This window comes from Bos indicus x Bos taurus, chromosome 10 (assembly GCF_003369695.1).
Source record: "Bos indicus x Bos taurus breed Angus x Brahman F1 hybrid chromosome 10, Bos_hybrid_MaternalHap_v2.0, whole genome shotgun sequence".
In the NCBI taxonomy this organism is placed as follows: Eukaryota; Metazoa; Chordata; class Mammalia; order Artiodactyla; family Bovidae; genus Bos; species Bos indicus x Bos taurus.
This window is the reverse complement of record NC_040085.1, coordinates 20,342,729-20,370,125: the sequence shown is the minus strand read 5'-3', so window position 1 is coordinate 20,370,125 and position 27,397 is coordinate 20,342,729. Positions and strand designations below refer to the sequence as shown.

The following is a 27,397-nucleotide window of genomic DNA, read 5'->3' as shown; positions in this document are numbered from 1 at the left end:
CTTTCCTCCATTATCCTCCTTCCATCCTCCTTCCATTATCATGGTAAGAAGCAGAAGTACTGGCTACAATCAAGACAAGGAACTCTTCAGCACTTGAAAAAAAGGCTCGAAGGAGCAAATTAAAGACTACCCAGGCAGCTTGAGGGGGGAGATAAAGGAAAATCAGTTCTGAAAAGCAGATATAGTTTAAGATGATCTTATGTGGGAGACATGTGGGGATTTCTTGTCTCAAATAAGATCTTTTGACCTTTGAGAAAATAATGTCCATTGGGAACCAGAAACAGAGCACCTGGCTAAAGATTCAGTAGGTACTTTTTTCTATAGTGGTAGAAACTGAGACCTTATCTTCTGGGCTCCACTTGAGAGGAGCAGCACCAGCTTCTACAGCTAAGAGTCTGCACTCAGAGTTTATTTTACTGATGACACTTCCAACAACTAATTTTGTTGCTTGTTGGGGTTGAGACCCACTATGTCATCCTCACTGCTTGGGGAATGTTAGGCGTCACAGAGAACATCTGGAACACTTGTCAAAGTCTTTACTGCTAAAATCTTTTCTGTATTGGCAGATCTTGAAATACTTCCTATAGCCGCAATGCATTTTTTTTTTTTTTTAAGATGGGGAACCCAAGGGAAATATCCATATGCAAAACTTCACAAAATAATGGTTTTCTTGGAATGAGGATCTTTAAGGAAGGTCTTGACTATGTATGTATAGCTACTGAACTCATCTGCTCCAAGGCCCACTCGGGAGCTCAGCCATAGACTCAGGGCCTGTACAATCTCAGAGCTGTTAAACTGTCTTCCTCACTTCCTATGGTACCTATAACTATGGTACTCCTATGCCAATATGGGCCTGTAATAAGCAGTTGTCAACATGATCCCCTTTGAATTATACAAAAGTGTCCCCAGCAAATCACTATTGAGCATACTTATTTGACACTTTTTCATTCCTTATGTAATTTTTCCCTACAAGAAACAAAAAAGTAATGAGAGTTTGCTATGTTCCAAATTACCAGGTACTCTTCTGGATGGCATGGAAACAAATTCAGATATGATCCAGTCTCTGTCTTTAAGAAGTTTGAAAAATAATGGGAAACAGGAGAAATGCTGCAGCTTATTATTGCAAAAAAAAAAATTGTATCATTTAGGATTCAATCAAAGTGGAAGCACTGTATGTAGTGATGAATAAGAGGTTTATTATAATTCTGGGAACTGATGAAAAAGTTTATGTCAAGCTCTTGCTTCTATGACTAGAGTTGGGCCTGAATCTGTAACCCTGGAGGTGAACAGGTAAGGAAAAATGGGCATTGAAGTGAGGGGAGAATGATTCAAACCTACACCATGAAATCCATAAAGACAAAATGAAATAAAAAGAGAAAACCGGGACCTACATCTGTCTCTCACTGTCTCCAACCTTGTTGATATGGGAGATCTGCAGGAGAAGCTGGCTCCCTTCATCATAGAACTACCCATTCACTTGGCCCAAGAGATGGAGGAGGAGATCCATTTGTGCTAGAGGAGTTGTGGGTTCAACAGAAGCCCATACCAATGAGTAAAAAGCAGACTAGCAGAATAGCATCTCTGTTGCATCAATAAGTGCAAGCTGCAACAAAGCCTGGCATTCTCTGCCAATCTTCAGAACACAGTGGTTGTTGTGTGTGACATTTCCACCTTCTAAATCTCACTACAAATTCCACCACATCCATATAGAAATTTAGATCCATATAGAAAGGAAAATTCCAGATAATGTAGTTCCAGCTTAGACAGACACAGTACTAAGTCAACTTTCTTGGGCACCTCCTAAGTACCAGGCTCTGTTCTATGTGTTTGGAACACATTCTTATTTTCAGCGTCCTCTTATTTTGTGATCTCTGGGATTGACTTCCGGTTTTTATGCTCCATGAAATTAGGTAGCTTTTAAGGCAATATCTCTTCTGCCCTCTGGGCAACACTTCTAGATCATTCCAGAAGAATTCTTTTTCTCTCTCAAAGTACTGCTTATTCTTATTCCTTCCACTCCTCTAGTTCTCAATCAGGAATCTTTCAGGATAGAAATATTTAGTGTGTGTGTTTGTGTATTACTAATAGAACCAGATAAAATCATCACTATTTCTAGTGACCATTGAAACTTTATGGCTATTTCTTTGCATATTAATGCTCAGTTTGCCAATTTTGCAACATTATTTTGAGGTTGATGTGCTGTCCATACTTTGATATTTATTTTTTCTAAGCATTGTGTCTATGTACACAAATGCACTCCAACATGGAGTTGATTCCCATGTAGTGAATGATAGCTTCCAAAAACTTCTCTAACAAGAAAATACTTAACAGGATAAATCAATTTTCATATGACCTCCAATGTTATTTTGTAAACCCCCTTATCATCCCCTATCTTGAATTATTATTTGTCTCCTAGTCTTCCCCTTTAAGATCAAAGTCGCTTGAGGTTAGGAACCATTGCTTATTCATCTTATTATATATAATAAAGACATATTATATATAATAACATATTACTGTATCACAGTATCCAACAAAGATGCTTAAAAAAACCTTTGTTGAATGATTGAATACATACATACATATATACATACATAAACATTTGTCCAAGATTCCAAGGTCACCACAAATAAGTACCACCATTTCCTTTCAAATATACAATGATGTAGATAAAATGTAACACAAAATCTGATTCTTGGTAGATACAACAGTATTTGATATTCTTAATTTTTTTATATTGAAGGTCCTCATTCCATCCCCATTTTACTAAAAATAAAAGATGAATGAGGACAACAGATATTCAAATGTAATAAAAAGATGGACAAATGAAAGCAACATAATCCACTGATAAAATGAGTGACTATATCTTTAATTCACCTTTATAATACAGTGTAAATTAGAAAACCACATTAAATGCTACTATTTATAAGCTTTCTTTTTGATCTGCTTTTCCAAAGGCATCTGAAATTGCCATGAAGAAGAAAATAAGTCCCTTATTAGATTTGTTTTACCTCTTTTCCACCTAACAGTGAATGCAATATTTTTCAGAAAGTATGTACAAAAATATACAGTTAATCTATTTATTTCTATGATTATAGGACATTTTCTTAAGATTCTTGATTTTCATAAATAATTTTAAGAATCTAATGAGAATTAGTTTTTAAATTTTGATGACAATCATACATGAACTCTTTAGGAATTGAATTAAAGCTATATATCCTCTTCCCAGACAAGTGCATATAGGCTCAGATATATACGTTTACATAATAATAGTGCTCATTCACTCTCTGAAGCTTATTCTTAGATTTCCTGGTGACTATGGACCCATAGGTTAAGATTGCACAGGTTGGAGGTTCTTATAATGGTATTGATTACGATAAATCAATAATAATGTGAATTTATATGAGATAGAATCAAGGAATTTTGCCTGAAAGAGAAGAAGGATGGATCTGATGCCTTTGTAGTTCTTTAGTGGTTCCAAAATTTGGTCATGTGGTGATATCCATGATGATGAGACAATGAGAAGATAACAAAGAAGACTTGGACTTAGGACATCCCTTAAGTGATGACGTCCCTTCACTTTCAACTCACTATTTTCTTGTTGAAACTTCTAGCAAGTGAAAGATGCCACCAAAATCCTGCTATTACCTTCTTAAACACGTCCTTCAAAGCTTGTTTTACTTGCTCATTACGTAAGGCATAGATGAATGGATTCAGCAGCGGTGTCACAAATGTTGTTACCACTGTCACTGCCCAGTTAGTATCCACAGAGCCACTCTGTGATGGCCGCACATATAGAAAAACGGCACTTCCATAGAAGAGGGTCACCACCATCAAGTGGGAGGTGCAGGTAGAGAAAGCCTTCTGCCGGCCTGAAGCTGAGGGGATGCGCAGGACAGCCAGGATTATGTGACCATAGGACACGGCAGTTATCATCAGTGAGGCTATGATGACAAGAGAAGCTAAGACAAAGTCAGTTTCCTCCAACTCCTTGGTGTTGGTGCATGCCAGGCGGAGCAAAGGACCACTGTCACAGAAGAAGTGCTGCACCACAGCATCCTGTTCACAGAAAGGAAGCAAGGCCACAGCCACTGTGGGGCCAAGTACGGCAAGGAGTCCCCCGACCCAGCAGGCCAAGGCCACTCGGAAGCACACAGCCCCATTCATGAGCAAGGGGTAGTGCAGAGGATGACAGATGGCCAGGTAGCGATCCACTGACATGACAGCCAACAGTAGGAACTCAGAGGCCCCAAGAAAGAAGTAGAGATAAAACTGGGTAATACATGCAGCAAAGGAAATAGTGTTTTGCCTTGAGAGGAAATTGCTCAGCATCTTGGGAATAATGACAGAAGTGAGCAGAATCTCTAGGCAGGACAAGTTACCTAGAAAGAAGTACATGGGAGTCTGCAGGCGAGTATCAGCTCCTACCACCCCAACGATCAACACATTACCTGTTAGAGTCAGCAGATAAATAAGAAGGAAGACAGAAAACAGTTCTGCTTTTGTGCTATTGAGATTTGGGAAACCCGCCAGGATGAACTCGGTCACACCACTGCTCTGGTTTCCACCAGGAGCCATTATCTTTCCCATCTGTGCAACAGCATGAACACAGTCCTGGTGAGGATTCTCCAAACAATCCTAAAATTTATTTTATCATGATATGGCACACGAAGCTCCACTTTCTCTAGTCACAGATCCTGTTAATACTTGAAGAACCTTAATGTCCATCAAGAGACAAATGGATAAAGAAGATACGGCCCATATATACAATGGAATATTACTCAGTCACAAAGAAGAATGAAATAATGCCATTTGCAGCAACATGCGTGGACCTAGAGATTGTCACACTGGTGAAGTAAACCAGACAGAGAAAGAGAAATATTGTATGCTATGACTTAAATGTGCAATCTAAAAAAAAAACATGGGTATGATGAATGAATTTATCTATAAAACAGAAATAGAGTTACAGATGTAAAGAAAAAAAACTTATGGTTATGAAGGAGTAGGGGGAATCTCTCCTACTCTTCCAATCTCTCCTTGGAAAATTGGGAGATTGGGATTGACATATACACACTACTATATATAAAATAGATAACTAATAAGGACCTACTATATAGCACAGGGAACTCTACTCAATACTCTGTAATGGCCTAAATGGGAAAAGAATCTAAAAGAAGTGGATATATGTATATGTATAACTGATTCAGTTTGCTGTACAGCTGAAACTAACACAACATTGTAAATCAACTATACTCCAATAAATTTTTTTTAAAAAGATTTGAAGGATCTGAGGTCTTCATCTAATTGATTTTTAGAGCTGAGGAAGATTTCCTATAAATGGTAGCTGAAACTAAGGTGTGAAGATGACAGGAGGCTCCATCTTCACATCTACTATTCTAAGATCCCAAGTGGTGCTATCTCATTATTATAATAACAATATCCATTGAGCTGGAAAAAAATGAAGAAAAATGATTTTGTGAAGAATGTGATTCCCATTCAACCAGAATCAGAACTTGAGCCAGACTGCCTGGCTTTGAATCCCAGCATCTACACTTACTAGCCGAGTAGCCTTGGAAAAGTTACTTAACATCTCTGCACAACTCAATTGTAAAATGCTGTAAGGAGGAAATGAATTCATAGTGCAAAGAGTTGCCAGCACTTAGCTGACAAACGATGTGATAGAGAAAGCTCTGGACTCTAAGTTAGGGCACCAGAGTCTAGCTTTGTCTTGCCACTTCCCTTGGAAGACAGTCAATTAATCCAGCCTTGTTGGTCTTTCATCTGCTCAGCTGTAGAATGAGTCAAAGGAATCTAGGCCATTAGTACACTTATTACACAATATTACCTTTTCACGGAGAAGGCAATGGCACCCCACTCCAGTACTCTTGCCTGGAAAATCCCATGGGTGGAGGAGTCTGGTAGGCTGTAGTCCATGGGGTCGCTAAGAGTCGGATATGACTGAGCGACTTCCCTTTCACTTTTCGCTTGCATGCATTGGAGAAGGCAATGGCAACCCACTCCAGTGTTCTTGCCTGGAGAATCCCAGGGACGGGGGAGACTGGTGGGCTACCGTCTATGGGGTCGCACAGAGTCGGACACAACTGAAGTGACTTAGCAGCAGCAACCTTTTCATGGAGACTTTCTCCTGCAACCCAATGGTCTAACAGAACTCTGTCAAGAAGTGCTTGCCTATCTAAAGCAAGTTATATTTAAAAGGGAGAATAGGGATAAACCACACTGATTCAGTCAGTTATCCGCATATTTTAATTTAGTGCCAACTTCAAGTCAAATATTCTGGGGAATGTTAAGATGAGTTTCTCAAGCTTTTTCAGTCCATAATACCAAGCTAAGTCTCTTCAAACTTGGGCCCTATTAGATGACTTGCCAGAGACAAAATTATGAATTCCTGGTAATTTCTAATAAATTCAGAAATTAAGTCCTTACCAATTGATTCTCGTCATTCCAATTCTGAAGACTAACACCAATTATAAGAACAAATCAATGATATTCTGATATTTGTTTTTAAAGCCTCAGTTACTAGTAGAAAACTGATCACCATTAGTCATGAAAAAGCATGAGAAATGACCTTAAGTCTTTGGTTCTCTGTCAGCCCTACAGTTCTCTAGCACACCCAGCAGTCTTCGTTTGCAATAAAGTTTGTGTGTTGAGTTGCTTCAGTCGAGTGATTCTTTGTAACCCCATGGACATGACTCTTTGTGACCCCATGGACTAAAGCCTGTCAGGCTCCTCTGTCCACGAACTGGAGTAGATTGCCATTTCCTTCTTCAGGGTATCTTTCCGATCCAGGGATCAAACTCATATTTCTTACGTCTCCTGCATTGGCAGGCAGGTTCTTTACCACTAGTGCCACCTCTCTACTTACAATCTCTCACCTGTGACTCCCACCCAAGTAGCAAAACTTTTGTACCTTTTGTTTCAGATCAGATCAGATCAGATCAGTCACTCAGTCGTGTCCGACTCTTTGCGACCCCATGAATCCCAGCACTCCAGGCCTCCCTGTCCATCACCAACTCCCAGAGTTCACCCAGACTCACGTCCATCGAGTCAGCGATGCCATCCAGCCATCTCATCCTCTGTCGTCCCCTTCTCCTCCCGCCCCCAATCCCTCCCAGGATCAGAGTCTTTTCCAATGAGTCAACTCTTCACATGAGGTGGCCAAAGTACTGGAGTTTCAGCTTTAGCATCATTCCTTCCAAAGAAATCCCAGGGCTGATCTCCTTCACAATGGACTGGTTGGATCTCCTTGCAGTCCAAGGGACTCTCCAACACCACAGTTCAAAAGCATCAATTCTTCAGCGCTCAGCCTTCTTCACAGTCCAACTCTCACATCCATACATGACCACAGGAAAAACCATAGCCTTGACTAGACGAACCTTTGTTGGCAAAGTAATGTCTCTGCTTTTCAATATGCTATCTAGGTTGGTCATAACTTTCCTTCCAAGGAGTAAGCGTCTTTTAATTTCATGGCTGCAGTCACCATCTGTAGTGATTTTGGAGCCTAGAAAAATAAAGTCTGACACTGTTTCCACTGTTTTCCCATCTATTTCCCATGAAGTGATGGGACCAGATGCCATGATCTTCGTTTTCTGATGTTGAGCTTTTTCGCTCTCCACTTTCACCTTCATCAAGAGGCTTTTGAGTTCCTCTTCACTTTCTGCGATAAGGGTGGTGTCATCTGCATATCTGAGGTTATTGATATTTCTCCCGACAATCTTGATTCCAGCTTGTGTTTCTTTCAGTCCAGCGTTTCTCATGATGTACTCTGCATAAAAGTTAAATAAACAGGGTGACAATATACAGCCTTGACGGACTCCTTTTCCTATTTGGAACCAGTCTGTTGTTCCATGTCCTGGAACCAGTCTGTTGTTCCATGTCCAGTTCTAACTGTTGCTTCCTGACCTGCATACAAATTTCTCAAGAGGCAGATCAGGTGGTCTGGTATTCCCATCTCTTTCAGAATTGTCCACAGTTTATTGTGATCCACACAGTCCAAGGCTTTGGCATAGTCAATAAAGCAGAAACAGATATTTTTCTGGAACTTTCTTGCTTTTTCCATGATCCAGCGGATGTTGGCAATTTGATCTCTGGTTCCTCTGCCTTTTCTAAAGCCAGCTTGAACATCAGGAAGTTCACGGTTCACATATTGCTGAAGCCTGACTTGGAGAATTTTGAGCATTACTTTACTAGCGTGTGAGATGAGTGCAATTGTGCGGTAGTTTGAGCATTCTTTGGCATTGCCTTTCTTTGGGATTGGAATGAAAACTGACCTTTTCCAGTCCTGTGGCCACTGCTGAGTTTTCCAAATTTGCTGGCATATTGAGTGCAGCACTTTCACAGCATCATCTTTCAGGATTTGAAATAGCTCCACTGGAATTCCATCACCTTCACTAGCTTTGTTCATAGCGATGCTTTCTAAGGCCCACTTGACTTCACATTCCAGGATGTCTGGCTCTAGGTCAGTGATCACACCATCATGATTATCTGGGTCGTGAAGATCTTTTTTGTACAGTTCTTCTGTGTATTCTTGCCATCTCAATATCTTCTGCTTCTGTTAGGTCCATACTATTTCTGAAAGCAATTCTGTGGTCTTTTCCCCTGGAGATTTCATTCAACATCTCATCTCCCTGTAGCCTCTATAGAAATTACCTTATTAGCAGTAAAACCATTCAGCTTTTGTTCTAGGTTGATTATGTCTCACGTGCTATGTTTGTCGATTTGAAGGTAAGGCAATATTGTCACTACCCTCATTCAGCTCACTGCCTAATGAGAATGACAGAAAAGTTAAAATGTGTCACAGGTAAGCCCAGGGGACTTGAGGGGGCACGTGGGAAGGAATCCAAGCTGAGACTTAGAAACTATTCTGGACAAGGTGATACCTAAAATAAATACTAAAAATAAGTATAGATTTGATAGGAGAGACAGGAGGTTTCTAATGGAAAAGAGCAGTATTTGAGCCTAGTACGTTGCAGTTGAAGCACAAAAAATAAGTAATGGAGTGAAATGAAATAGGACTGTTCCCCTCAAAGAGGATTCTTTCTGGCTGTCTGAATATACTGAAGCTAATTATCCCTTAAGCGAGAGAAGATGAGCCCCAAACCAAAATATAGAAGGGATTCTTCCTACCTGCCCCTAAAAGTCTTTGATATCTCCATGAAGGTGAGGATCACCCTGCAAGAATTTTCTTTGCCGTTTTATGACTGAAATGTCCTGCTCCATCCTGGAGTCCTTCCCATGACTTCTACTGTGAGGCTGACAATAGCCTGGCACACTTGGAGTTCCTGAGGATGGGCAAAGCACTTGGGAAAAGAGCCTGCAGGTAATAATAATCTGCTTCTACTTTTGTGCTTTCCTCCTGGGTATAATTCTTCAAAGCTTTTCTTCTGCCTTGTAAATAAAGGGGCTTTCTGATCCTAAGGAGGCCGCATCACGTTGTCCCTTTTTATGGCTGTGGCCAGGTCAACCATTAGGGTCCACCCTCTCCTCCCTGCATAAAGAGTTTCTTCCACAATCTGATCACTGCCTTAGGTTTGAACAGGTACCCTTCAAGTGAAATACATTATCTCATAATGCTCCAAGGTATGTCACTAAAAAAATAACATGGGGCTGGAAGGCAAGGGGTGGATATGGAGGGTTTAAACCACTCATCTATCTATGAAAAGACTTCATGCACTTACCTATAGCTCCTTTTGTCTCTAATGGTTGAAAAATGTTCCATTTAAATCCAGACATTCACCTTTTTTGCTGATGAGTTTTATGTACAAACTATCAGTTTTTCTGTTTGAGACCCTGTCCTCTCTGGCTCCTGGCATGAGCCTGAGTGCAGGGAAGGAGAAACTGAAGAAGTGGTTGATTTCTAACCAGTTCATCTATTGACAAGTAGGATCCTTCACGCAAAACTTGAGTTTCAGCACAGGAAGGAAAAAATGAAAGAAAAGTGAAATTGCTCAGTTGTGTCTGACTGTTTGCGACCCCATGGACTGTAACCTACCAGAGGAACCTGGTATGGGATTTTCCAGGCAGGAGTACTGGACTGGATTGCCGTTTCCTTCTGCAGCAGGAAGGAGAGGTTAGGACAAATGGAGAAAGTAGCATGATATATATACATGATCATGTGTAAAATAGATAATTAGCAGGAAGCTGTTATATAACATATGGAGCCCAGCATGGAATTCTGTGACAACCTAGAAGGGTGGAATGGGTGGCAGAGGGAGGGGTATATAATTTTGACTAATTCACATCAATGTACAACAGAGACCACCATAACACTATAAAGCAATTATCCTCCAATAAAAAAAACTTGAGCTTCCAGTGGTGATGCCCCAAAATTAGGATTTACTGAACCAAACATTAGAAGCCCGGCTAGCAGCAGTGCCTGCTAAAGAAAAGAGATCCAATTGATAAGGAAATAAAGCCATAAGAAAGAAAGAAAATAATTCCTCAAAGACACAAGAGAGATTTGCAATTCAACAGAAGTTTCTCAGACTTCATGCTTGATGAAAAGGAGGCTGCCCTTAACAAGGGTTGAGTGGGAATGCTTCTGCTTTCATCTGTCACTCACCCCAAATCAGCAGCTGTGAAAGTACTGGGCAATACAGTGGAAATGAGAGAAAGAATGGAGTTTGACCAGCTGTGGAGGACCATAGCCAACATCTGTGTTTCTCCTGCACAGCATTCATGGGAAATATTTATATCCCAATAACAGAAGCATTGTATTTTCTCCCTGAGGATTTACACTGATATTGAGAATATAGCCCCAGGGGTGGGATAAGATAAGAGAAGCTTCCCTGCATCATCTCTAGCTTTTACTGCTTCTCCCAGCCTTGGACCTTATCTTCTAGCAATAAATAACACACACACCTAAAACACTGTTCAGAATTCTGAACCACTCTTCACATTTTTCTATCTGTGTCCATTTTATGTCCTTGAATAAAGACTTGACTAACTCCTATTCATGTTCTAAAACTCAGTTGACTCTGACACATATCAGCTTCTTTTCTTAGAAGCTTAACCCCACCTCCTGCCCACTCTCCAACACAATCCATGGCTGGTTCTGCTAAACTAAGTCTCAATACCTAATTGGAACTCTACTTTCTTATTTGTGTCTCATGCCAGATTCTGAACTTGTAGGACAGGAATTATATTTTAGTGTAATAACAAACACCAAACACAGTGCCCGGAACACATTAGGTGCTCAACAAATACGTGAATTAAACTACTCTGACCCCTAGACTTGAGGAGCAGCTGGTATTGTGAGATGAAAACCAGTTAAGTCTTAAGCTGAGAGGAAGAAGAGTAGAGTTGTCTCTTGTTATCTGCATCAGAATGGTTCCAGAACCCCCTGGGGATATCAAAAAAACTATAAGTGTTCAAGCCCCTTGATTAGAATGGAATAGTATTTGAATATAACCTGCACATATTTTCCATATAAAGTTGACTCTTGAAAAATGCAGTGGGAGGGAGGTTTAGGAATGCCAATTCCTGTGTAGTTGAAAACCCACATACTGCTATTTCTGCCTCAAAAACAGAGGAATTCATAAATGACTTACCCAAGAGCAGAAACCTGAAACAGTTTGGTCAGAATCAGTACTCAAACCCTTTTGATTTCTTTTGATTCCACATATTGTGATCTTTAAGAGAAAAGAAACTTTCTCTCATAGCTACTTAATTTAAGGATATGTAAAATGAAAATGTAGGTACTGTATTTATTGGAAAAATTCACAAGTAAGTGGACTCGTTCAGTTCAGACCCATGTTGTTCAAGGGTAAGCTATACTTTAAATCATTTCTAGATTACTTATAATACCTAACACAATGTAATGCAGTAGGAAATGGCAACCCTCTCCAGTATTCTTGCCTCGAGAATTCCATGGATGGAGGAGCCTGGAGGGCTATAGTCCATGGGATTACAAGAAGTCAGACATGACTGAGTGGCTAACACACACACACACACACACACAACACAATGTAAATGCTATATAAATAGTTGTTGATATAGCAAATTTGTTTTGCATTTTGAAACTTTCTGGACTTTTTTTCCTGATTATTTTAAATCCACGGTTGGTTGAGTTCCCAGATGCAGAACCCATGAATATGGAGGATTGGTTGTACAGAGGTCCCCTTGAGACTCAGTTTGACTGAATTCCATTCTTCTGGACATATTCCTTTTTAGAGAAAAGAAAACACCTAACTGGAAACATGAATGAGGCATGAGAAGTTTCATCACTTTAGATTCTGAAGAAATAGTGAGATCACAGACAGGTAGACCTGGTTGAGGTAAGTTGAACAAAACCAAACTAGAAACTGAGGCTCTTGTTTGTTGAGCTGCAAGGGAGACAAGTCGAAGTGAAGAGAGACGCATGAAGTCTGAGCGCTAGTAACGCACACTTAAGCCATATATGTTTTTAACATGTAATTGAACTATAAAACTTAAGGCTCTAACTATAAAGTCAGGCAATTTTTAAAAAAACTACATAGCCATCTGTCCAATTAACAGAGATCTTGGTATTGTTATAATACTTTCATATTGACTTGATCATTCGAAAATCCTAGTTTTTGCATGAAACAGTACATTCTAGAAGAAAAGATCATATTTATTTTAAAAAATATAAAACATACTCAAATGACTTAAAAATATAACAATGTATAGATTTTTAAAGTTCTAACCCTCTTCCTCCCCCCATCCATCTTATATCCCTTCCCTAATTAACCATTTTCATTATTTTATTGCACAACTTTCTAGTGTTGTTTTGTGTATATGTAAGCAAATGTCAAAATGCTTAATTCTTTACCTGTGACTTTCTTACTCTGTTCTGCACCTTATTACTCACTTTTAAGACACCCTGGAAAACTTTCCCTGTCATTATATGGAGAACAGAAGGAAAATATTTAAACTAAGGAGACTACTAAGCTTGACAATTCTGTTGCATGATGGAATTTCAATATTCTCAAATTATACTTCTATTTTAATCATCTTTTAATATCACTTTGACTTTAGTTTTCCTCATCAGTAAAATTCTTGTTGTGGTAACTGTATAGAAAATAATTTATAGCAAAATGATATGATACTTGGGATTTGCTTCAAAATAAAATGAGTGGAGGTATAGATAAAATTAGCATGATTTGGTAATTCATGGAACTATGAGTTTGTTACACCATTATTCATTATACCATTTTCTCTGTTTTTAGAATGTTTGGAATTTTTCATAATAAAAAAGCGTCAGAAATATGTAGCAACAATCAGGTATATATTTGAAGAAAACTCAAAGCTTTTAGAAATACAAAATGTCTGCAGTTAAAAATTAATGGATGTCAGAAGTATTTCCCTAAAGATGGCAACTCAATTTCTGCAAAATTAGCCAACCAACCACTGGGGAATGTCAGATACCATGTGGCCTACTCAGAGCCAGGAAATGTAAAACTATAATGAACTATCAACTCCAGGAGGAATTCAAGCTTCCCAGAAACAACTTGCTTTCTGACCCAAAAGTAGTAGAGGCAATATAGAAACACAGCTATTCACATGGAATCACAGATCAGAATGGGGAGATAGAATTAAAAGAAAATATTGAGTACAGAAGACTGTCTTTTTCATTATGATAAAATTTCTTAAAATAAATAAAGATTTCTTTTCTCTCCCTTCGTCTTTCCCCTTTTCATATTTTAAAAGGGTAAGTAAATAACATAGGAAAACAAAATTCCATTATCAAATATTATATAAGAGGAATTTACAGGAGAAAAAATAGCACATAGAATTGAATAAAAAGAACCAGAAATACAATACAAATCTAAAATATGAATAAGAGATTATTCCGTAGTCCTTAATTCATATATGTTAACTCATACCTATGTATAATCTGGCCTTGAGTATGATAGCCACAGTGTGAAAAGAAGGATAAAACAGGGCAAGCAAACTTAGAGAAAACAGGTACTTCAGGATTGGCTGAAGACTATCTTAAAGAACATAGAACTAAGAGACAAAATATATGAGAGAAATGCTAAGTGACATAAAGGCAGACAAATATCTATGAAACAGAATGGTGCAGAAATAGACCCACATGTTTATGGCCACTTGATTTTAAATGAGAAAAGGAAATTCAGCAGAAAAAGTATAGTCTTTTCAACAAATATTGAAAGAACAGTTGGAGATTCATATGATAAAATGGACTTTAATCTACATCTTAGACCATATATAAAAACTAAGTAAAAAAAGATTTATGGACTGAAATGTAAAACTAAAATAATTTTAATTTCTTAAAGTACAAAATAGGATATAACCTCTGTGACTTTGATTTAGGCAGATTTAATAGAAACTAAATCAAAAGCACAGTCCATAAAAGAAAAGTTGATAAATTGAACTTCATCAAAATTACAAGTTTTCTTTCTTAAAAAAAAATACTGTTAAGACAACACATAAACAAGTTATAGGTTGGGGAAATTATATATATTAAAATCACATATCTAATAAAGGTAAAATAGTATCCAGCTATATTAAGAACTTGAGAAACTTGTTAATAAGAAAAACCTACCTCTAATTTTTTAAATGAAAAAAAGATTTGGACAGTCCTACAATGATAGTTGGAGACTTCAACACCCCAGTGTAAATAATTGAGAAAACAACTAGACAAAAGATAAATAAGAAAATAGAAGACTTCAACGCAGTAAGCTAACCTAACCGTGCAGACCTAACAGACCACACAGAGAACATTCCACCCAGTGACAACAGAAGACACCTCCCTCAGAAATACAGATGGAACATTCTCCAAGCTAAACTTTGGGCCACGAAACTAGTCACAATAAAATTAAACTGTTGAAATTATACAAGTGTCTTTTCTGATCACCATGTAATGAAACTACAAATCACTAGCAGAAAGAACTTAAACCACATAGTTTTGAGCAACAAACGCGTCAAATTAGCTAACACAAGAGAAATTAGAAAATACTTAGAGATCAGTGAAAACAAAATCACACACACCAAAACTTAAAGGATGCAGCAAAAGCAAGTTCAGAAGGAAATTTAGAGCTATAAATGCACATTTTTAAAAAAAATCTCAAATCAATAACCTAACCTTCAATCTTAAGGTCGAAAAACATGTTTAAGAAGAAAAATTTTAAGAAAAAAGAAGAGCAAACTAAACACAAACAAAGCAAGCAGATGGAAGGAATAATAAAGATTAGAGCAGTGATAATGAAAAATAATTTTAAAAAACAAAATCAACAAAACCAAAAGTTGGTTTTTGAAAAGATGAAAAAAAAAACTGACAAATCTTTAGCTTGACTGAAAAGGAAAAAACAAAAGAAAAAAACCCCATAAGATTACTGAAATCAGGAATTAAAATGGAGATGTTACTACTGACTTTACAGAAATAAAAAATACTGTAAGAGAATACTATCAACACCTGTATGCCAACAAATTAGATAACCAAGATGAAATGGAAACATTTCTAGAAACACACAAACTATCAAAATTCACTCAAAAGTTTCTTTGAAAAATGGAAAATCTGAACAGATCTATAGTGAATAAAGAAATTAAATCAGTAATTGAAAACCTATCAAAGAAAAATTCAGGATCAGATGGCTTTATTGGTGAATTCTACCAAACATTTAAAGAAAAATTAACTCCAATCCTCAAAGGCAAAAGGCAGAGGAGGAAATGCTTCCAAACTTCTTCTATGAGGCCAGTACTAGCTAGCCTCATATGAAATTTAGAAGAAAAAAAAATAAGAAAAGAAAATGATACACCACTGTACCACATGAATGCAAAAAGAAAAATCCTCAACCAAATACCAGTAAACCTAATCCAGCAGCATAGTAAAAAGATTATACACCAGTTGGGATATACCCCAAGAATGTAAGAGTGGTTCAACATATGAAAATGAATATAATATGCCATGTTAACAAAATAGAGGGGGAAAACACATGATCATTCCAATTGATAAAGAAAAAGCATTAGACAAACTTGATATCCTTTCCTGATGAGAATACTCAGCGAACTAGGAATACAAGGGAACGTCTTCAATATGATAAAGGACACCTATGAAAAATCTGCAGCTAATATCAGTCTTAGTGGTGAAACATTGAAAACTTTCTCCCTAAATTCAGGAACAAGAGTGAACAACCGCTTTCATTACTACTATTCAACATTGTACAGGAAGTTCTAGCTAAGGAATTCAGGCAAATAAAATGGAATGGAATAAAACAAAATGAAACAAAACAAAATGATATATAGTATATACCATACTATACAATATAATGCATCCAAATTGGAAAGGAAGAAATAAAACTCTCTCTGCTAGGAGATTTTATGATTTTTATATGTAGAAAATCCTAAAGAATCCATCCACCCTAAAAAACTATTGTAGCAAACGAATTCAGAAATGTGGGTATCAAAGACAGCGCTGTGCTAGGCAGAAGATGCAAAAGCAAAAGGGCTTGAGAGTTGGGGGACATTAAAGGGACCACTGTCCCCTTAAGTGGGAGCGATGGTTGGGGGACCAGGGGCTGTTGTTTTTCGCTGAAAGCTGTGGACTTGAGAAGAAGCAAATGTGTTCCTTGGCGACAGTCCACAGGTCGCCGTGAGGGTGGCTCCAGAAGGGCTTTCCTGCCCCTATTCTGTAAGAGTTCAAATACTAACCTGCTCTGCAAGGGTAAATTTGCGCAGCTGGGCGCCGGGGGTGGCGGCGGCCTTCTCGACCGAGCAAAATCGCCAGCTGCACTTCCTTCGAGCCGGAATCGAACCAGCGACCTAAGGATGTCTACATGCTTCGTATCTACAGTCCTCCGCTCTACCAGCTGAGCTATCGAAGGGCGCACACGCGTTCGTGCTGGGTCCTTCCTTTTTGGAGAAATGGCAAAAGCCAAAAGGCTTTAAGAGGCTCCGGGTACAACATACTCTGCGTTGGCTGGAAGTCCTTTGGCAAAGAGCCGTGCACACGCCTGGGATCCGTGGTGGCCAGGCATCCCGGAGAAGCGATTTTCAGAATCTGAGCCCAGGCCGCCACTTGTTGACTCATTTTCTCTCCCTTGGGCTCTTTCTTCAGAGAGAACAGGACAGCAGCCCTCTGTGGCCAGAAAACTGGAAAGAGGGTGAGGAGAAGGGGGCGTTACTGAAACCCAAATGGATGCGTGGGTGAGGTGGGAGCCGGCTTGCGGAGGAAAGCAGAGGATCCTACCACCTAGGTAGAATCCGCTGAGGGGCCCTCGAGGAGTGTCTGAGCGTCGCCCCCAGCCCTTACCCAAACCCATATCTGCCCTCTGGTGCTGGGAAGTCATCACCCCCTCCACTTAACCTCGACCTGACCCTGTTGCTACCACGAGCTGGGCTCACTTTTCCTCACGGTGAGTCTTCCTGGGAAGTGATGGGGAAAGGATGTCGGGCTAGGCGGGGAGACCACACCTTTAGGTACCCAGAAGCTTGGTCATGCTGCGGCCAGTCTGGGGACTTGGCTCCCCTTCTCTGCCCACAGTCCCGGATTCCTTTGGCAAGAGACGGCTGCTCCCTGATGTAGCTCCAGATTCTGTGGGCTTCCTGGACAGGCACAGGAGATGAAGGGAGGACCAGAGCACCCCGCTTGGACCTCTTGCCTTTGCTCCGCGTCTTTGACAAACGTTTAAGATCCCGTCTGGTGCGAGCTTGCCACCCCGACAGTGCTTGGTCACTCACCCACCCAGGTCATGTGGCACGGAAGTATGGCAAGCCACACCCAAGTGTGGCCTCCAGTGCCAGTGTGGCCACTCCTGATCCAAATACCCGCAGGTTTTCACCTGCAAGGACGAGGTCCATGTTCTCGAAGGTCTCCTACTGCTCGTTGTAAGTTCCCAGACAGGAGGAGTGGGGTCATGGTGGGGCTCACTCTGGAGTGTCCAAGTCACCAGAGTCCACCTCCCAACTATGGGCACACTCTCATTCTGTTATATCCCCAAATATCAAAGCTAGTTCCCCCAAACCTGGTAACCTTCTCTCCCTCTCTGGAGAGTGAGGAAGAGAGAGAGCTAGAGAGAGAAAGAGAAAGTTGGAAAGAGAGAGATGGACAGAGAAACACAGAGACAGTCGTTGGGCTAGACAGAAGAGAAAAGCTATGGACCATTCTAGGACTAGGCAGAGTAGGAAAGGGAAATTGAATGGGAGGATTTTCAAGAAGAATGCCTTGGTTGTCCCTGACCCATGTGATGGCAGGGGTGCTTGTCGGGCTCCAGGGCTTGTGGTGGGTAGCTCCTCTGTGGTCACTTATCTGTCACGGATCTGTCCATGTTGAGTAAGTGATAGCGGCAGAGCGAGTGCAGCTTTCACTGGGGAGAGATACATGAATAAAAGTTTAAAGGGTTTGGGAGGTTGAGGGGGTGGCTAACCAGCCTACTAAGGCAGGAGCAAAGGGGTGTTGTTAGGCTGAGGGGCATTTTTCCATGGATTTCAGGAAGGAGAGGTAGGTAATTGGCTTCAGCAGGGCTTTGTCCTGTGAAAATGGAGGTGATCTACTGATGAAAGGGCCAAGGCCAATATACAGGGAAGAGGTAGAGGGCGCTAGCGGTCTTCGTGATGGATAAAAAATGAAACACAAGCACTTCCTTCGAGCCGGAATCGAACCAGCGACCTAAGGATATCTATATTCATGAAATACTACAGTCCTCCGCTCTACCAGCTGAGCTATCGAAGGGTGCACGACTAAGTACTTCCACTGACAAGTACTGGGTCTTTCTTTTTGCAGAAATGAAGGCGGTGAAGAAAATGGAGCCTCACTGCTTCTTAAAGAATAGTATGGGCCTCCATGGGTGCTCCTTCCCCCTTTCCATCTGTCTCATTCTCCACCCCCATTTCTAGTTCTGTATCTCCTCTACGTGTTACTCACTTCAGAGAGGGGCCTCGGTGCCCACCTAGATCTAGTCTTACTTTTCCGTGCAGTGAGGCTTCCTGGGAAGTGATGCAGAAAGGATGTTGATTGGGCTAGCCCAGTCTGGGACCTTGGTTCCCCTCCTTTGCCCACAGACCCGGATTCCTTTGGCAGAGGCGACTGCTCCCTGAAGTAGCTCAAGATTCTGTGGGCTTCCTGGATAGGCACAGGAGATGAAGGGAGGAACCAGAGCACCCTGCTGTCCGACTTGGACCTCTTGCCCTCACCTGGAGTCTTTGAAAAACCTTTCAGATCCTATTTGGTGTGGGCTCTCCTCCCCAACAGTGCATGGTCGCCCACCCAGCACAAGTAGAACAGAGGTGTAGCAAGCCACACCCAAGTCACCTGCCCTCCAATGCCTGTGTCACCACCCCTGATCGAAAGACCCACAGGTCTGCTCCTGTGAGGATGAGGGCCATGTCCACGGAGGTCCCCTACTGCTCACTGTGAGGCTCCAAATAGGAGAATTTGACTGTGCTGGGGCTCACCCTAGAGTATGCAAGTCATCACAGTCCATCTCCCAGCTATGGGTACTCCCCTGCCCCTGCTACATCCCCAAAACATCAAAGTTAGTTCCCGCAAACCTGAGAACCTCCTATTCCCATGGAGAGGGGGAGGGAGAGGAGGTAGGGGTGTCTGTGGACACATCCAATGAAAGCACTAGAATCTCCTTTTGGTCCCTGCTCGCTGGTCTCTGCAGAAGATGACATTTGAGGTTGGGGACTCTTTGTGGCCACAGAGCAATAAAACCTTTCTCCTGAAGGTCTCCTGTGGGACAGCAGTGGCACCACCCCCATGGAGACACCACAGCCTTGGGCTCAGCCCCTTTTAGTCAGCAGTGGGACATGGGAAGACCTGGGGCAGCTCATCTGGAGAAGAAAATGTGTGGGGAAATGCAGTCTGAATGCAGAGGCAGAACCTGAACTGAAAAGGAGTTTGTGGGCTTAGGGGTCAGGGGAGGCCAGCAGCTGGGCCCCGGGACTGCAGAGTCAGAGGCCCATCACGGTTGTATGGACAGTTCTCTTTCCCATGCTTCCCAAACATATCTCCCACCTTCAGAAGTTTCCCTCCCACAGAGGGAAAAGAGCAAGGGCCACACCTTGGCTTTCCTGTCTGCACCCACAAGCCTTGACAACCCTCCCCCAACCACCACCACCTCTTCAGCCTGGCTCAGTGGGGATGGATGGAGGTTGGTGGGAAGGCCCAGCCCAAGTAGCCTTAGGGCCCAGCCCTTAAGTAAGCCAGCTGGTCAGAAAGCACAGACCAGTGGCCTGTGTAAGGAAGACAGTTGGTATACCCCTCCAGATCACACATCCAGCCATCAAACCCTGGCCCCTTCTGCTCACTGCCTTCAGCCACCATTATCTGCTCTCCCCTCCACCCCCACTTTTCCTACTCTCAGGGCTCTCTCAACTCTAAATCTTTCCTTTTGCTCACAAACTCTGCTCCTCTCTCTTTATCTCCCCCTCCCCTTGCAGTCAATCACCCTTGGTCTCTCTCTGTCTCTATCTTTATCTCCATCTCTATTTCTACGTCTTCCATCAGAAGCAGCAGGAGAATCCGTGCACGTGTTTTTCCCACCATTGTACAGAGCAGGAGCAATCATTAGTCTTTCAGAAGGAACCCAAAGCTTCCTGTAGCAACCAGAAAAGCTGTGAAATTTCAAGGAATTTCAAGTTTTCCCATGGCCTCAGCCTAGTTCTCTGACAGGAGATTTGAATCGGGCCTCTGAAGTTTTCATTACGACTTCAGGCCTTCTCCCCCATCCTGAGAGCCCTGGTGTCTTTTGCAGCTGCCAATGCCAGTGGCTCTCAATGCAGGTGTACAGTTGGCAGTGGCTTGGTAAATCTCAGAGTGGCAGTCCTGTCCCACAGTATATAAAACGAATAGTGATGGAGGTTTTCTGTCTCCCTATGTCTATATATTTATGGATTATTCGAAAGAAACACAGAAAGAGAGAACAAATGTGAGAATGAGGGAGAAAGGTAAAGAGAGAGAGTCAGAGAGAAAGTTGGAGAAATGGACAAGGACACACAGAGATTGCAGTTGGGCTAGACAGAAGAGAGAAGCAAGGGACCACCCTAGGATTAGGCCGAGTAGGAAAGAGAAATTTAATGGGAGGATTTTCAAGAAGAACACCTTCACTGCCCATGACCCATTCATGGCCCAGTGCTTGTCTGGCTCCAGGGCTTGTGGTGGGCAGGTACTGTGTGGCTGGGTCTATCCATGTTGAATAAGTGGTAGTAGCTGAGCAGGTGCTGCTGTCCCTGGGGAGAGGTGGGTGAATAAATGTTTTAAGGGCTTGTGGGGGGGGGGGTGGTCAACAGGGTGCCTTGTTGGGGCAGTCTCCTAAGGCAGGAGAAAAGGGGTGTTTGGGGCCGGGGGGCATATGTCAGTGGACACATTTCACTAGTGGCCCTCATGATGCGGCAAAATAACTAAGGCACTTCCTTTGAGCTGGAATCGAACCAGCGACCTAAGGATGTCCACATTTATCAGGTCTACAGTCCTCTGCTCTACCAGCTGAGCTATCAAAGGGTGCACATCTATGCTTTCCACTGACAAGCACTGGGTCCTTTGTTTTTGCAAAAATGAGAGGGACTAAGGAACAGGAACCTCACTGCTCCTCAAAGGAGCACCACCTCTAAGCGCCTCCTTCCATCCCACCCACTAGGAAACTGAGTGGGAGGATTTTCAAGAAGAATGCCTTGGTTTTCCATGAACTATGAGATGGCCCATGTGCTTGTTGGGTTCCAGGGCTTTCAGTGGGCAGCTCCTGTGTGGACATGTGTTTGTCAGGAATCTGTCCACGTTGAGCAAAGTGGTAGTGGGAGAGGAGGCACTTGTCTCCCCAGGAAGAGGTGCGTGAATAAAAGCTTAAAGGACTTGGGATGTTGAAGGAGTTGGGGCAGTCTACTCAGGTTGCTTTTGGATGAAGGGCATGTGTCCTTGGATTTGGGGAAGGAACAAGTGACTCCGGAAGGGCTTTGTTGGCTTTGTCCAGTAAGAATGAAGATACTCTTGTAGTGCACGGGCAGGGGCCAATTTGCAGGGCAGAAGCACTAGGTACTAGGAGGTGGTGGCATTTATGATGAGGCAAAAAGCAAGTGCGGCACTTCCTTCGAGCCGGAGTCGAACCAGCGACCTAAGGATGTCCACATGTAGTAGACCTACAGTCCTCCGCTCTACCAGCTGAGCTATCGAAGGGTGCACATGGGCTCATGCTGGGTCCTTCCTTTTTGCAGAAAGGACAGAGGCCAACACACTGGATGACCCTGGGTACATCAAGCTTCTGGTTAGTTGCAAGCTCTCTTGTCAAAGAGAGATGTACATGCCAGCTCCGTGGTTGTCAGGCACCCGAGGTGGCTATTTTCAGAATGTCTGAGCCTGGACAGTCACTCGTTGACTCATTTTCTCTCCCCTGCTCCTTTCTACACGGAGTGGTGGGATACCGGCCATCCTAGGTCTGAAACCCTGTAAGAGGTGAGGATAAAGGGGGCGTCAGCCAAATGGAAGCGTGGGTTGGTTGGTGGCGGGCTTGCGGAGGAATAGAGAGCAGAAGAAAGCATCCTGCAGGGTCGATGAAGACTTTTTGAGGAGAATCACCGCCTCTAACCGCCTCTCCCCATCCCACTCAACTCCCGCCCCAGGTTCTGTACTCACCTCGCCTCAACACTCACTCCAGACAGGGACTGCGCTGCTCACCTAGACGTAGTCTGACTTTTTGCACTCATGACGCTTCCTGGGAAGGGATGGAGAAAGTGATGTTCGGTTCCGCGGTGACGACCACGCCCGTCGGTACTCTTCTGCTCTGCCCGCTGAGGCCAATCTAGGGATTTGGATCTTCTTTTCTGCCCACAGACCCGAAATTTTTGTCAGTAGCTATTTCTCCAGCATCTATCTCCCACTTCCTGCACCCTTCAGTTCCCTTGCTTCAGCCCTCTTTATTTTCCCCACCACCTTCCTACTACCAGATGTATGTCTGATCCCTTTTTGATCCCTAAGTTCGTGCTTTTCTCTTAAACTTCCCCCTTCTGATATAGCTGTATCTGTTTTTCATTTTCTTTCTGTCTCTCAGGGTGTCTAGCCCTCTTGGTCTGATCTTTCTCTGTAACTTTTTTCCCCCCACTGTTTTCTTCTTTGTTTCTATGTCTATTTCTCTTGCTTTTTGTCTCTGTTATTTTTTTTCTGTCTTTCTCTATTTCTATATCTCTATGTCAGAATTTGCAGTATATTTGTTTCTAATTCTCCAAGTTTCACCACTCATTACACTTTCAGATGAAACTAACACTTTCTGGGTGCAATGAGAGCAGCGTATAGAGTAACAGACATTTGTCTAAAATGCAGGCTGAGACAAGCCAGTGGGAAAATAAAGGAAGAGTTCCAAAAGTTCAGGATAGTTATCCAGGGTGTGTTTATAATTATGCATGCTCAGACTCTCTTGGACTTTTATTGCAAGTCTGTTTTACTCCCAGGTTTGAAGAAATCTTTAATGGCAAACAAAGAAATTTTGCTAGGATGATGCCTGGATTTAATTATTAACAAAATGGTACAATGGTTCACCAAATGGAACAAAATGTATTATACCAATGCAATTTGTCATTAGAAGGGAAAATATTGGAAGAGGAGCAGTGAGAGCATATATAGAGAACTTTCTTTACATCGTGCTCAGTTTTCTTTTACATAAAACCGCCTCCAAACAGAAAACAGTATTAATTGAAAAATTCATGAATTGATTTTGTCCATGTATATCCATTTACATGTATACAGCTACTAGAAAGAATGTTCTTGGGTAAGCAGTAAAGGATGGCTTCTAGGGTGCAGTTAGAGCGGATGATCTTAGCTAATATCTTAGCTAGGTCATCCACAGTAACAGGAGGAATAAAAGTCCTCAGATGCCTGTAGATGGGTACCTTGTAGTACCGTGCATGCTGACATTCTCCTGTGAATGCTTCCATTTCCTCAGTGAAATAGAAAGCTGAGAGTGAGAATGGATGCTGAGGTATTGCTATTTTAAAGACATTATAGAAGGAATGAAAGATTAACCTTTAAGAATGGTACAGTGAAGCGACTGAGAAAAATAGTAAGATTATTATGCAGATGCCCTTGAGATCATTGTCATGAATTTAAATTGAGACCATTTGAACATTTCTGGGTTTCTCTTCATTCTAGTTCAGCTCGGTGAGTGCAGGGGTGCAATGTTTATGTTAAACAAAGATTGCGATTTTGTTATGTGAGTTTTCTAAGCAAAAGAGGAACAATCATATGCAGACTCTTATATTGAGAATTCAGCCAGGAACTGGAAACTTCTTTTGATGTTTCTTTTAAGGACATGGGCCATCTTTGTTCCTTCACCACCTCCCGAAGGTGCTCTCTCCTTTGCTTAAGGGTGCTCTCTCCTGCAAAATGGGCCTCTCCAAAGACACTGAGAAAGGTGTAACATTTTAATTCAACCTGGATTGCAATGGACATCAAATTCCATCCATACACTCTCCTGGACCCCTGAAATGTGGGCAAAGATCCAAAGTTCACTGTATTCACAGTTCAAGAGGTGAAAATGTCTAACAGGCATTCAGATTCTGGGTTAAAACATTTTCGGACTTTTTGAAAGCAAGCTGTAGGGGCAGTGAGCTAATTTTCCAAGTTAGTTGTCCAAGATCCTTGATTCAAGTCTACAAGAATTTAAACACCTCCCTCCTCCGGTGGACATTGCCTTTTTGTTGAGTCACACTCCAGACATACTCCCTCAGACCCTCCCTGTTCTTCTCCCTTCCTGGTAGAGAAAGATGCAGAGTCTGCATCAGGAGACCAGAAATGGGGCTTGGGCGTGGGAAGGCAGATGCGTCCCAGAGCAAACAGACCAATGGAGAGCTGAGGACCTGAGGAACTGACTCTAAAGTCACCACTGTACTCTGACGACAGTATGGACCCAACGGCTACGCCCTGCACTTTTGCCAAAAGAGTTGCCTCTTGAATTTCGGTTTTACACTGCCCGCGAAGCCTCTGTGAATTTCCCTCTGTGAAAATGTAGGGGAAAAAAAGGGGGCGACACCACTCCCCCTTTCCCCTATCCTTTTATCAGTCCCTTGTGGAATGTGACAGCTTCCTCTTCCGGAGTTGCGTTTGCACATAAAGCTTCCGTTTTAAGGTCTTAAAACTTGTTTCCGATGACCCCTATCCCCTTGGTGAAATTCATCTTTGAAGACTAATCAAAACGTCACTAATTAGCAAAACTTTCATGCCAGAAAACGGATTTGACTAGTTTTAACTGAACCTCGCTGCCACACGCTCAGTCTCTCACCTCTAACCCGGTAGGTGGAATATTTGTCTCATTTTAGATCTCAGTCTTCTGCAACTGGCAAAAACTTTCCTTGGCAGCGGTGGGATTCGAACCCACGCCCCCGAAGAGACTGGAGCCTTAATCCAGCGCCTTAGACCGCTCGGCCACGCTACCAGATGCTGGACACAAATTCACTACTCTTTCTGATAGTACTTTCTTTACATCTCAATTTTGCTTTATACAAAGTGTTCTCGAAGTCCTAACTTCAAACGTCAAGAGCAAGGGGTTCAGGGCACAGCGGACACTTATTGCAAAAGTTTACTCGCCTCGTTGGCTCTGAATTTTTCATCTTCCACCCAGGAAGGGGAAGAATTTAGTGAATGAATAAATGGGTAATGCATGAATTAAATCTGTACCACACACTAGGCTGTGGGCCTTCTGCAGTGTTACTATGTTTTATTCCTTGCGGCTACCTCAGTCTGCCAGAAATCTCTTACAAAGATAAACGAAGGCTGTTGCTAATTAAAGCTACGAAAATCTTCAACGAACATGACATCCAATGGCGTTTTTAGAGCAGTTGCAAATGCTCCAGCGCCTATTTGGAATCTAACCAACAACCTAAAGATGCCAACAGAATTCTATAACTCCCCCTATTTCCACCAGCTGAGACATCAAAGAATGCACACATGTGGCTCTGCTGAATTATTTCTTTAGAAAAGAAGCTTCTTATATTTTTTCTCCAGAAAACAATCAGCTGACTGATTAATATGAAAATTCATATGGAACTGTCCAAACTATCACTTGCCTGGAGAATTCCATGGACAGAGGAGCCTGGTGGGCTCTAGTCCATGGGGTCTCAAATAGACAGGACTGAGCAACTAACACTTTCACTTCATTTTCAGAAGCTGACTAGAGTAACAAGTCAGATGGACAAATTTATTGCTTGCCTTCAATAGTCCAGTCATCTCCACCTACTAAAATGAACCAATGACTCCTCAAAGGCTTAAGGAAGAGGAGATGCCTGGATTCAAATCTGAGTGCAGTAGGTGCCAAACCATGCCCAATGCACCCTTTGGGAACCAAAAGTGTTGCATATTGGGCAGGAAAGGCACTGCCCTCTAGGGTCAGAAAGTGAGAGTGTTCCTTAAAGAGCTCAAATTCTGATTGTGAACCCATCCTAGGACACTATGTGCTAGGTAGGGTCAGAGTACTCTTCCTTGGGTGACTCAAGCCTTGGAATTAAATCACTTGCCTGAGCTGATGGGGCTTCCCTGGTGGCACAGATGGTAAACTGAGGAGCAATTGCCTCCCTCGATGATTCTCTTCCAGCTTAACCCATCTTCTTTACTGGCCTGACTTTACCATCCTTGCCTGGAAGGGAAGGAAAGAGAAAGGGTGAGTGAGGGAGTGGGTGCTGTTTAAGTGAGGAGAGCAGCAGATAAATAGAGATCATCCTGTAGGGAACAATAGGGATCCCAGAGGCAGTCAGTAGCAGAAACTGCACAGGGACATTCTGCAACTGCCCGAAGTTTGCTGGCTTAGCAGCAAATGATGAGACCATCTGACTTCACTCCCTGCTCCCCTCGCTGGGGCAGCCCGTTGTGGGGCACGTGCACTTTCAAGGTAATTTCAAGGTTCTCCACCTCTCTTCTCTCAACTTGAAAAAGCCTCAGCTTAAATGCTTTCCCTTTGGCAAGTCCTTATCCGGTCCTGTAGTGAGGACGTGGGTCGTGAACATTCACGATCAAGAAACAAAACCTTGGCAGCGGTGGGATTCGAACCCACGCCTCCAGAGAGACTGGAGCCTAAATCCAGCGCCTTAGACCGCTCGGCCACGCTACCGTACCCACATCAGGTATCCCCCTACACTCGCTAGTTACACCTTTCTGCCTTTTTTTTCCCCCCAGCGTTGTCCTCTACTCTGTGACCCCAAATCTTGATTCTAGATATCACCAGAGGACACTAAGAAAGTTCTCTGCTCTACTAGAACTCGAACCTGTATCCACCCAACCCAAATAGCTTTTCTCACTCGAGGAAGTAAAAGGGAAATAACTTCAAAGCCAAGTATCGCTCCGGAAGCGCAGCTCTTAGAGTGTGGACTGAAACAGCTTCCCGAAGTTGGGTCACATGAGCTTCTGCTTTGCGTCCAGTAAGCGCTCAAAAACTATTTGTTGATTGGACAAAAAGTGATTAGTATCCGTATCATTTGGGGATAC

The 27,397-nt window shown here is 42.2% G+C and overlaps 1 protein-coding gene, 1 long non-coding RNA gene and 6 other non-coding genes across 8 annotated transcripts; all 8 read right to left on the bottom strand.

The window, feature by feature from the left end:
* Positions 1 to 2,483: 2,483 nt before the first annotated feature.
* Positions 2,484 to 4,751, bottom strand: LOC113899414 (olfactory receptor 6S1). The gene has a single exon (XM_027552778.1). The coding sequence runs from the start codon at positions 4,585 to 4,587 to the stop codon at positions 3,580 to 3,582; it is 1,008 nt and encodes a 335-aa protein (XP_027408579.1). The 5' UTR covers positions 4,588 to 4,751; the 3' UTR covers positions 2,484 to 3,579.
* Positions 4,752 to 15,576: 10,825 nt separating this feature from the next.
* LOC113900007 lies at positions 15,577 to 22,920 on the bottom strand. Its single transcript, XR_003513046.1, has 3 exons — positions 22,565 to 22,920; positions 17,410 to 22,375; positions 15,577 to 17,088 (listed from the first exon to the last, which is right to left on the bottom strand). It is a non-coding gene; the product is annotated as an uncharacterized LOC113900007 (long non-coding RNA).
* Positions 16,731 to 16,820, bottom strand: TRNAY-GUA. Its single transcript is given in 2 exon segments — positions 16,731 to 16,766; positions 16,784 to 16,820. It is a non-coding gene; the product is annotated as a tRNA-Tyr (tRNA).
* Positions 18,577 to 18,667, bottom strand: TRNAY-GUA. Its single transcript is given in 2 exon segments — positions 18,577 to 18,612; positions 18,631 to 18,667. It is a non-coding gene; the product is annotated as a tRNA-Tyr (tRNA).
* TRNAY-GUA lies at positions 21,350 to 21,439 on the bottom strand. The gene is given in 2 exon segments: positions 21,350 to 21,385; positions 21,403 to 21,439. It is a non-coding gene; the product is annotated as a tRNA-Tyr (tRNA).
* Positions 22,019 to 22,108, bottom strand: TRNAY-GUA. Its single transcript is given in 2 exon segments — positions 22,019 to 22,054; positions 22,072 to 22,108. It is a non-coding gene; the product is annotated as a tRNA-Tyr (tRNA).
* Positions 22,921 to 25,273: 2,353 nt separating the features above from the next.
* TRNAL-AAG lies at positions 25,274 to 25,355 on the bottom strand. Its single transcript has one exon. It is a non-coding gene; the product is annotated as a tRNA-Leu (tRNA).
* Positions 25,356 to 26,941: 1,586 nt separating this feature from the next.
* TRNAL-UAG lies at positions 26,942 to 27,023 on the bottom strand. The gene has a single exon. It is a non-coding gene; the product is annotated as a tRNA-Leu (tRNA).
* Positions 27,024 to 27,397: the final 374 nt, after the last annotated feature.

Coding starts and splice junctions, on each gene's coding strand:
- LOC113899414 (XM_027552778.1), bottom strand. CDS start 4,587: ATGGGAAAGATAATGGCTCCTGGTGGAAACCAGAGCAGTGGTGTGACC.